The sequence below is a fragment of the Haemaphysalis longicornis genome, unplaced genomic scaffold, assembly GCF_048455015.1.
Source record: "Haemaphysalis longicornis isolate Haplotype H1 unplaced genomic scaffold, Haemaphysalis longicornis Haplotype H1 scaffold_4, whole genome shotgun sequence".
Lineage (NCBI taxonomy): Eukaryota > Metazoa > Arthropoda > Arachnida > Ixodida > Ixodidae > Haemaphysalis > Haemaphysalis longicornis.
Window position 1 is genome coordinate 116,208,901 of NW_027526361.1, and position 11,798 is coordinate 116,220,698.

Genomic DNA, 11,798 nt, shown 5'->3' on the forward strand with positions numbered 1-11,798 from the left:
ATACGGCTCGTCTGGCGTTTCTCTGTTCTCTGTATACGTAAACGAGCAGCAGTACACCAGGCACGCAGGGCCACTGACTGCAGAGTTTATAGCAAGGCGGAGCTATTTTAATCTCCTGCTTGCTCAAACAACGTCTGTGCCAGTACTGTCGTTAAGATAACTATATTACTCTTAAATTAAATAGTCAGGTGCTCGATAGATCGCGACGCAGCTTTCACAAGGGAAGCTGCGTTGTCCCATCGGCACCACACAGGTGAGCGCGAAATCATCACTCTTCGACGCTCTTTCTGCACTTATTTTTCTAACGCGAGTGCTGAACTCTTGATTTCTTCTCTCTATTAATCCTAGGTCAGCCTTGGCAAAGCTGTATTTTTGTGCCCCTGCCCTCAGGCGAAATTTCCTTGGGCGAGTACCCTTGCGACACGCCATGAAGACGGTGCTGCTGCTTCTACTGTGCAGCTGTGCTTTCTTCAATCACGTCACCGCGAATACGGAGAGCAGGTATATTTACGTCGCCTAAATGATGCCTTATTCAATATTAAGTTTCCAAAATTCCTAATGCAGTCGAAATACCGATGGTGCGAATAACTGTACATACGTGCATTTCACACTTCGACGCGCATTCTGCTCTCGGAGAAGGTGGCATCTTTTCACGTCTCGTACTTCTCGATTCACGCGCCGTTTATAAATTCTCTGAAAAAAATCAGCCATTCCGACAACAACAAGTGTTTCAAAAAAATTGCGACAGGCAAGTGCATTTCAACCCAGGTATCGCGATCAAATTTCACTTTATGTTGTTTGCAACTTAAGTGGTAGCGGACATTTTTTACGTTGCAGAGTGTGACCCACAACCTGATGTTAGGTCGTTTGCAAGCTCATCTTTCATCACAGCATCCTCCCTTGACTCTATCGAAATTGCGAAAAGACGTTCGTAGGCGGTGAGCTTAATTGTGTACAGGGTCCGTTCACACAACACCAGTTGTTGGTTTTGGCTATTCCCATAGTGTAGCCAGGACACATACAATCGCCGCTTTTTCTCCACTACTGACAAGACGACAGTGCTGTTCATTGACGTTTGTTACCTTATGGAGCCTCTCGGGTGCAGCCGTCGGTTGAAATTCATGACCGAACGTGAAGACAACGAAGATGACGTGTACGAGCCGTGCGCTGACCCGAAGCGTGCAGGGCAGGCCCAGCGCCACCTGTCGGTGCAACTTCTTTTAACAACGGAGCTGTTTAAGATTGAGGTTGGCCTGTTGTCGTTAGCAAAAAAAAAAAAAAAAAAGATTCCCGCGCATCTATTCCTTTCGTTGCAAATGTCGACGAAGGACGATAGTCGTCGCGCGGCTCTGCCAAGTGAATGCCTCCCTTTTCTTTCCCGCTCACCTCTTACGCTGTTCCTCTCCTGTCTCGCTCCTCCAAAGATACATACGCTAGGGATTTCCTCAAGTCAATTTAAATTTACCCTATTCCACTGCTCCAGGCCGGGTGTCTCGATGCAAGCGCTGGCGTACGGCGGAAACGCGTTTCAATCGAAATCCCCTGCTAGAACGTTTAGAGAGCCTTACATCGGCCTACTCCACGTGCATTCCACGCGGAACATGAAACCTATGTAGTGGAACGTCTCGTTATTGCTGCCATTTAATTTTTTAAACTGCCGCTAGTAGTAGCGGTGGTGGTGAGGGCGACAGCAGCCGATAGAGTGAATTTTTTTATCTGCGGTGGGTGTAGTATTTCATTTGCTATCGCAAAAATGAGGAACCCATTCTTTTTAATAAAAGAACACCGAAGATGTCACTTTTGTATTGATTTTCAACCTCATATTACCGTTATCTTTTCATCTTGTTCACCAATGTTGACAAGTATGAACATTGCCACCGGACGTAGACGCTTAGATTTCGCGGTGGGTATATAAGCCTATTGTGCACCTTCTGTTTCACTTAGGCCGGGTTACTGAATCGAGCGACCGACAGCCTTCGGTGCGGTGGACTTTGTTTTTTGTGAGATTGTGTGATGTTAACTTCATTTCCTCCGTAGGACATTCCGTATATCATGTGCCCTGTCGACCCGTGTAGTAGCTAACTACAGCGAATCCTAGCTCTAACTAGTTTTAATAAAATGATTGAAAAATAGAGCGCGACTTTGACAACGGCTGTAAAGAAGGACGACGGCGGGACAAGCGCTCACAACCAATCATAATGCACCAACTTGCCCAACAGCTGTGTTTAGTAGTTTTAATAAATTCTTTTTTCGACAGACATACATAAAAGACCAAAATTTCTGCGTTCAAGTAGCCCGAGAAAGACTATCGTCTGTCGAAAACTGCTCCGGCGTCCCCTGTCACGAACTTCGCGCACTTGCGTGGGCGGAGCCAAGCCTCGCCTAGCTAAGACGTCCTCGCGCGTGCCGGCCCCGCTCGACCTTCGAGAACACTTCGGCCAGCGTCACGCTACAGACGCCGAGTTCGCGAAGCCGGTTGCCGCCGGTTCTAGCGGGTGCTAACGCGGTCCACTTTGCAAGAGTTGTGAAAGCCTGCGGGTAAAATGACCCGGGCGTCTGGTCGTCGAGAACTTCCTGCGGCCAGCTCATAAATGCGTGTGAGGCGCACCAACCGGGTCTCTCTGACGAACAGAGAGATGCGGCGACCACAGAAGAGCGTCGCTGCCGAAGACGAGGAAGCGCTGTACGAAAGGCACCAAGCCGCTACTAGAGAACGAAGGCTGCAACTTCTGTCCAATTCCGAATACCGCGCCAGTGATGCGGCGGCGAAACGCCAGCGAGTTGCAGAATATCGGGAGTTGCCAGCTCGCGTACATCGTACATACTTCAATGACCGAGTGTCGATTACTTTTTGAGAGGCTTACGACGACACCACGCAGAACAGTTGGCCGAATAAAAAATAAGCTAGGATGGGTCGCCAGCTCCGCCTTTTATCCAGCCATGCACCACTAGTGCAAGCTGTGCCATTTTTTCCTCCAACGTTCTAGCACCAATATTGGCAAACAAATCTCAAAAACACTAAGAAATATTAGCAATCGTTTCTAAACAAATTGCCACAGTTTTTTATAGTGCTGTGCAATTAAAAGTAAGCATAGTAGTTTTGAGAGCCATTTTTGCTTCTCATGGCCTTTGTATGAGCGTTGCCTCGTCTAGCCACACTGGCAGACACCGAGCAGTGAGGCGACGGTGGCCACCGCATCCTCGCCCTGTATAGTGCCGCCCTGCGAACATGCGCCATCAAACCGCAGAAAATTATCCATCGCCCGAACGTCGTCGTAAAAGTACGCTTCGCCTTCGCGAATTTTTTAGCGAAATGTAGCGAAAATCGTAGATTGATTCACTATAAGTGCGGCTGCGGTACTTGAACTGTGTAATGTAGAAGTGTTTTGTTGTGTGAGTTTATCCCTCCCATCGACTTCTCATATAAGTAACAGAGCCGAAGGTGTGTGTATATATATATATATATATATATATATATATATATATATATATATATATATATATATATATATATATATATATATATATATATATATATATATATATATATATATATATATATATATATATGGAGAGAGAGAGAGAGAGAGAGAGAGAGAGAGAGAGAGAGTGAGGGACAGGGAGAAGACATTATTGCAACGAGTGTGGTACAAGTCGCGCGGTTACTTGTTTGCTCCCACAGCGACCGACAGGCGGACACCATATCTAGTTTAGAGGATTCAGGGTTGCCTGAATTTGCTGCACGAGACGGGACTGTGCAGCCTGGCAGTTTTTTCAACAGGCCGCAACTAAGTATAGAATTAATTTCGTCAAGTTCTAAACGATTTTTCATTGTATTGGTGCAGGCAGTCAGGTGTCTCAGCGCGGCACAGGAGAGATCAAGGTGTTGAAGGTGAGATACTCGGGTAATAACTCGTTTTTACTCGTCTCACAAGTCACTCATAGCAAACTGTAAGTTCACTTAGAATTCACCATTCAAAAATATTTTCGACAAAGTTAAGCTGGTTTCCTTTATTTTTTTACTCAACGTGGTCTTGCGAACTTTCACGAAACCTACCGGCCTCGAGCGCTCAGCGAATATACCACAGGCTGCTCAATTTTTATCTACCACAATTTCAACCTGTTTGGCTTGTTCCTTATCTCCAAGTTTTTCCATTTTTCCTCATAGATCCCGCAAACCAACATTCCTCCCCCTTAAATATACCTTTAACTGTCTGCATTTGGTTGAACTTTTGGAGGGATTATATTCAAGAAGGCGAGTTAGTCGCAACAATTTATTTTATTGTTTTGATTCCAATTGCCATTGCCCGTTTCAGGCTTAGAATTTCATATATTATGAGAACTTGGTGAAACTGGGATAGGCGGCATAACACTGTTAATTATATTGTGTTAAAAAACAGGATGCCAAGGCGACCGCAAGGTTGTCTAAGCAAGGTCAATTTCGGCGTGCTGTTATTTAGGAGATCGGCTTTGGATGGGGCCAGTTTGGAAGACCAGAATTAGTGTAGCTTATAATATTTTTAATTTTTTAAAACCTAAAACAACGCAGAAATTTGGAAAATGTCTTCTTGTCGTCTATCAGGAAGCTGAAACGTAGCATAAAAATTGTCGAAGCTTGCACTAAGCCGCCAAAGGCTTTACCACATCGAAGCTGGAGGATTTCTTTCTTTGTAAGCGGTGAAGGACACACCACTGCTTATTGCATTACGCTTGAAATCGTTTATTTAAATGTTCCGCCGTCGCGTTTCACTGTTGTGGTATACAAGTAGTAATCGTCATATCCATTTATGTCGTCGTCTTACTCATGCATGGCTGGCGGGACGGTGTCGTTTTGTCCGCAAACTTTCACATGTCTCCCAAATTGTGAGTTGTCAACACGCGATACAACCAGCGGCTACCGGCTTCGCGAACTGGGCGTCTGTAGCGCGTGCTGTCCTGGGTTGCTCCGTGCTCCTCCGTGTCTTGTGCTCCTCGTTGACGCACGTGAACTGTTTTCTTGGTATTTTTACGAGCGCCACACACACGCCTGGACTTCGCCAGGGTCTGATCTTGAAACGCGTGTTCACGCGCGCGGTAAACGGCGGAAGTAACAATGACCTGGTATCTTTGATGATGCCGCATACCGCACGCATCACGGCCAGCAACAACAGCGTCTGTGTTAAAACAATGGATTTGGTCTCCAGTAATAAAAGAACGAAGAAGTGCCCACAGACAAACACACACGCAAAGGGAAGTGAGGCGCACCGAAAGTACTATGGTTAGAGATATGCCTTTAGTATTTGTAAAATCAGAACACATATCTGAATAACTGTTCTGGAATGTGTACGGAATTATAAATCTTCCCTCATCAACTGCACAAGAGACTTTTGCGTTTTCAAAACCAATAACTTATTTCCTGTAAGATTGCTCCAGACAAGTCCTCAGTCATGCTAAACACAGAAGAAATAGACTTGAAAGCATTGCACATCACAAGATGTGTTGCTAAAAGTACCAACTGAAGTGCAGTATTGTTCTGAGGCTTGTGACAACCCACATCAAAGACATATTGCATGACCTGTTCAGCATCTGTTGAATGCATGGCATTATATCAGCTTGAACGCGCCCAAGAAGGGATAATTTTAAAAGCGGTAACTTGAGAGGGTCCACATGAGGAAAAATGCTTGGCACTAGGGCTAAGCGCAACTAACTAGTGTAATATTAAAGGGACACTGAAGTGATATGTAAACATTGCGGGATTACTCGCGCAAATTGTAGTCCGGAGTCCCCAGGCCATGTTACGACCACTCTGGGCGCGTTTACGCGATTTTATTCAGTAGAAAAATTAATTCGAAAATGCTGTCCTCCTCTCTTTACGCTCGCCCATTTTCTGCGGCGTTTTCGTGTGACGTCGAGAGGAGCCGAGCTCGCAATTGGCTGCGCTGTTGCACGGCTCCCCGGCCTTCAGACAGAGTCAGTCGGCCCAGCGTTTCGTCCGCCGGCCGCCGACGGGTCGTCGCAATTCGTTCGCTCAGTTGAAACGAAGCCAGGACACGTTTGTGAGTGGAAGAATGGGCCTTTCTTTACTTGGTTAGTTTGTACACTGTATCTAGCTCCAAGTCAAGGTCGCTTCACACAAGCGCTGCACAAGCGCACATGCGACGCTTCGCTGACTGGTACGCCAGTAGGAAAATATAAGGCCTCTTGAAGGCGGGAGAAGAGTCAGCGAAGTCAATATAGGTACTAAGCAAATAAAATCAACTGATATTTTTACCGTACAGCGTAAAAATAGGGTGCGGGAAGCACTTTTTTGCGCTGGGCGAACAAGCACAGTGGTCAGCAGCACGACTACGCATCTGCGAACGCTTTTCCGTCTACGAAATGCAATTGCTAGACCTGAGCTATTGTGGAAACTCGGGCGACGCTTACTGCAGGAGCGCAATACAACAAATAGTCAACTAAGCTGCTTGAAATGCCAAAACTAAATAAAAGTGTAAACTTGTTGTACAATATATACCTTATATTACCAAGGTCAGAAGAGCCCGTTCCGTGGCCGAGTGCTCTGAGGCGCTAGGTATGTTGCCGCAAGTGTTTTGCAAGTCACGAGTTCGAGACCCCGCGGGTACGTGCTTTTTTTTTGTAAGTTAACTTTTTCGTTTTCTGCCGATGTTTTCTACATTGAGTTCACCTTTTGTTTGGGCCGCAACGTTCATGGCTCCATGAACTAGTTAACAGAACGCGCGCCGGCTGGCCCTGGCGCGCTAGCGAGTTCTCGTTGGCGTGCTGTTGCCATAAGCACCGCGCGACTGCTTGCGGGCAGTGGGCACAGGCCAGAATGAACAGACCCTTGGCCTGGTGCGAAAACGCTTTTTACGGTACAGGCATGAGTGAGGCAAGCTCCAAATATGGGGGAAAAGCGCATGACATTTGGGCGTCTGCGTGTACGCGGAGGGCGTCCATGCACTGCGTAGTCCTCGGCTAGTGAATGCTACGATTCCAAGCCGTCCTGGGAGGCTTGTCTTTATGCATTTTTACAGGTGACAACATGGCAGAAGCGCGGTACGATGATTACTGAGTTATTGAGAATGCCCATCCAACAACGCCACCGGTTGTGTTTTACAGAATCGAAACCGAAACCGAAACTTGTTTGGTTGCTCACCTTGGGCATCGTCCAATCACGGTGCGGCTCCTCCTAACATCACAGCTTTAGTTGGTGCGGCCGCCGCAAACCGCGCATGGTAGTTTTTCTTCTTTCGCGCTTTGTAAAATAATTACCGATTTCTCAACCGGATAAACGATGAAAAGTGTGCTAATTTGAGCCAGTCTACGCAGGGCAAGCAAAAACGGGAGCTTGACAAATTCACTTCAGTGTCCCTTTAAGGCTTGGTCCCTACAGCTGTTAACAACAACAACAAAAAAACAACCTTTGTCCCGTGCGCAGCCCCACGGGCTGCATGTCCTATTAGCAGCTGACTTAAGATTTCAGATCAACGAACTGATTAGCAGACAGATTATTCAGCACGGTAGTTACTACACCTTCGCAAATGTGAACATCATGTGCCTGCCTCACGACTCCAAATACACTATTATACCTCACGTCGCGCAGGTTAACTCCGTTATACTCCTACAAAAACACAGCCCTTTGGTCTACGTAGCAGTGCGGTGCGAAATAAGGTATGCACGCAGAATCGTTTGCAGTGGTAAGCTTGGTTACGATGGGAGTGGTCATGCACCGTTCCACTGCCCTCGAGTGACCGGCGTTGGTGCCTCTCAACACGGCGCGTAGGCGACGAAACGCCCAGCGGCTTGAACAGGGTGCCCAGAAGTTCGTCGGAAGCGCACTCATCACTTTTGCAAATCGAGGCTGCAGAACTGACGCAGAACGCCCTTGGTCACCGTCGTAACGTACTACACGCAGATTAGGCAATCGCGCACTCTCAGCGTCCCAATCACACTCTGCACACCACCCTAAGTGCTCTCCAGAAGTTCTTCTAGAGCGCCCTCATCACAATCCCAAGCCAAGCACCTAGGCAAAGCTGCAAACAGCAGACAAAAATCACGACGAGAAGAGCGCAGCGAGGTAACCGTACAACAGCTGCCATTTTTCGTAAACCATGACGTCACATCTGGCAAAAAGAAAAGGTTGCTTTCTTTGTTTTTTGATGTTTAGTTGGCGCATGCGCAGTAGGGCTCGTCTACCGTTCCTTAACGTCAGGTGTTATGTACTCGTTTGTCAGGGCAACACACACTACAGAACTCGTTTCCAAGTCGACATAGCCAGCAAATATAATATTCATATACGGCAGGGGTCCGCCAGGAGGGTAAAACTGAGGTCATCCACTTTACCCATTTTTATCATCCCTTACCGTTCTGGAGGCAACTCAGCCTGGTTTGTCCGAAGCGGATGTGTTCTTTTCATCTAGACGGGTACATTTGTCCGGCTATCGTGGCGGTGGTACGTAGTTCGTTCTAATTCCCCGTGGCAGAAGATGCTCGAGTTAGATTTTGCGTGTTTTTTATACATGCTCTTCTAGGAAGCTTGGCCGAATCAAATCGTGCTGTTCGAATTACCCGTCAATTCGAGTAATGAGTTCCGCAATGTCGAGCTTTTACTGTATAACACCGAAATCTGCTAACGCCGCCAATTATGTATGTATGCGGTAATACATGGCGTTAGACTCTTGGAAGTGTAGGAGTACTAGGCAAAAACTTCTGCACATCAAAACCTATTGTTGCCGCAGGTGAAGCTCCCGATCAGGGCACCAGCAGTGGAGAGCCCTTGCTCCTCACCCCTCTGATTCAAGCGGGCAATGTCGACGAAGCGCTCCAGAAAAGCCGGGTGGGGTCGCTAGGGGACGTGGCTGATGTTCCCAGCTACTCCGGCTTCATAACAGTCAACGAAGAGTTCGGCAGCAACCTGTTCTTCTGGTTCGTCCCCGCCATGGTAAACATGACCTCCAACAACGTCGGTGCTTCTATATTTCGGGATTTCTGGTGACCACTTTTCTGGTAGATGTTTTGCAAAAGGTCATACAACAACAAGGGCAAAATGGATACATGTAAACAGCAGCTTGTGTATTTCTTAATATTGCGTTAGCAGTAGTACGGTAATGTGAGCATGCAGAGAAGTGACACTTTTGTTGTGTAAACACAACCAGAAGGGGATGCGAGAAAGATTTAGAAGAGGAAAAAAGAGGAGTGGGAGTGGCGCCGAGGAGAGTGCAGTAGTAGAGCGACAGGCTATCGGTCGCGCGCTTTGAGGGGTTAAGACAATAGACTTCGTCGCAGTGGAAGCTGCGGGCGGGCGCAGCCACCGCGTCTCAGTTCGACGTTACCTCTGGAAACCCCAGTTGCTCGTCCCCGTTACGCGCGTTGCAACGCCGCTGGTACGCGCTCGTGCGCAATGTAAACTGACGTATGAAAGGAGTGCAGGGCCCAATAGGCGGCAAGAAAGGGTGGAGTTGGAACGACAGCGATGGAATGTAGATACCACTGAACAACCAAAGAAGTAACAGGCAGCCGATGCCTTTGCTAATGGAGGAAAGTTGAAAAGCTACCCAGGCCAGAACGGAAATTTCAGCGCGAAAGGTCCGCAGCTAATGGCATTGAATGGAATGCAAGAAACGTGTTTTTGGGTCTCTAATGCAGTCTGAAAGATCCAGCGATGGATCTTTCACCTTTTAAAGCGATTTTTTTTGCCTCCGCTCCTGGAGCCGCTGCTGTTGCTGTGGTAGTCGTCAATTGTGTTTGAACCACCCGCGCAAATATCGCGGGGTTCCAATGAGCCACGCAACGAGGACGACGATGAAGCGTGGGGGGGATGTACGTGCAGCAGGCACCGGGTGCCATAGAGTTTCATACTAATATATACTAGAGGGAAATCTGGCGCTGCATTCGCGGGCCGCTGTGAGCGGCGCCATTGCAGTTAGCGACGTTCCTCGCCTCCTTGGCTTGGTTAGCCACATGGCTTCTTTTTCGTCTTGAAGCCAAACGGGGTAACATTGTTTTTTTTTTTTCATCTCGCATGAAGCTTCTAAATAATCCCTGACAAATAAATCTTTCTGGAGCTTTAATTTTATAATAATAAAACAAATTCTATTAATCTGCGACAGTATAATTGTTGCATTTTTGCAGTCAAAGCCAACTTTTGAGCCTGTTCATGAGCCATGCCAAGGACAAGTGGAACGTGCCTGCCCGGTACATGACGGCACGCTCGCTGAAGCGCGGCTCCCCTAGACGGTGGCGCCAGATTTCCCTCTAGTATGCCGGGTGCTGACCTTTCGTGCTTTGTCAACTTCAGAAAACAAGATGCTCTCTCACGTGAATGCCTGGTTTTGCGTCTCCTTTCTCGGGCTCCACTAGACGCTAAGGCGCGGTTTTCCAAAAGTGGTTTCGCTCACATGCTCCCCTAGCTTTATTACACCAACAGATGGTGCCAGCCTCCATTCAAAGGCGCTGGCTAGACCGTCAAAGCATTTTGCATTTAGTGGGCGTATGGCTTGCTCTGGCCCTCTTGCCCTATCGAGTCCCGTTGGCACGCGTCACACACCTACAAGGCCCAACGAGTCCATCACAATCTGACGTCCGCTACAGGAAAAAAGTATATTGACAGCGTCACGAGAAAACGAAAAAGCAGGAAAACGGTACCACGGCGAACAACAGCAAAAACAAAATACACGAGTCCATAATCCAAGTGAGGGAAAAACTCTCTAACAGCAGCCTCGGTGGTCGATGTTTGGGAGAGTCGATGGCGGGTCATCGCCAGTCCCGCTCGCGGCCCAGCGTTGGCCGTCTGTCGCCAGCTCTGCCCGAGCGAGGCAGCAGAAGCAGCACCCCGTTCTACGTGGCGGGTGCAGTTGTGGTTCCGCCCTGGGCCGTGACCTCGAGCCTCAACCAGTCGCCTGATCACGCCCCGGTCGTCTCCAGGCCGCGCTTGCGCTGGTGGGCCCTGACTCACATTCCTGGAACCCGTGGCCAGAGGTCGGCAAACTCACTCATGAGTCCCCTCACTCAGACTCATTTGGACTCAAACTCACGCGTGAGTTTGAGTTTGAGTGAGCGCGAGGCTAGTGTGGCATGGTGAGTTTGAGCTTGAGTGAGTTTGAGCCGAGTGATCACGACTGAGTTTGAGTCCGATTGAGTTTGAGTCCATTTTGAGTTCTGAGTACATTTTGAGTTTGAGTCCATTTTGAGTTCTGAGTACATTTTGAGTTTGAGTCCATTTTGAGTTCTGAGTACATTTTGAGTTTGAGTCCATTTTGAGTTCTAGTACATCTTGAGTTTGAGTCCATTTTGAGTTCTGAGTACACTTTGAGTTTGAGTCCATTTTGAGTTCTGAGTACATTTTGAGTTTGAGTCTATTTTGAGTTTGAGTTCATTTTGAGTTCTGAGTACAATTTGAGTTTGAGCTCATTTTGAGTTCTGAGTACATTTTGAGTTTGAGTCCATTTTGAGTTCTGAGTACATTTTGAGTTTGAGTCCATTTTGAGTTCTGAGTACATTTTGAGTTTGAGCACATTTTGAGTTTGATTACATATTGAGTTTTGAGTACATTTTGAATTCTGAGTAAATAGGAGTTTCAAGTCCATTTGGAGTTTGAGTACATATGAGTAGCCTAGCAGGCAGCTATGGTTGGCTGTTAAGTTTCATGCGTCACTGTGGGCTCGGAATTCAAGTTACCTGCGGGTATGGTACCAATCGCGATCTGCATGATCGGTTGGGAGGGAGGTGGTGTCTGATTTTTTTTTAGTTTCTTGTTGAATTTTTATGGCCATAAGCACTTGCTGTATACCTAATTTTTGCGGCTGGGTGCGTGAGTGATA

At 47.4% G+C, this 11,798-nt stretch overlaps 1 protein-coding gene across 1 annotated transcript in view; it reads left to right on the forward strand.

Annotated features, from left to right (window-relative positions):
- Window positions 1-354: 354 nt before the first annotated feature.
- LOC144180511 (putative serine carboxypeptidase CPVL) overlaps window positions 355-11,798 on the forward strand; it is a 29,566-nt gene continuing 18,122 nt past the window's right edge. The window contains exons 1-3 of the mRNA XM_077708842.1: window positions 355-501; window positions 3,846-3,892; window positions 8,718-8,920. Of these exons, the coding sequence (XP_077564968.1) occupies window positions 428-501; window positions 3,846-3,892; window positions 8,718-8,920 (324 nt within the window). The 5' untranslated portion in view covers window positions 355-427. The remainder of the gene's footprint in view (window positions 502-3,845; window positions 3,893-8,717; window positions 8,921-11,798) is intronic.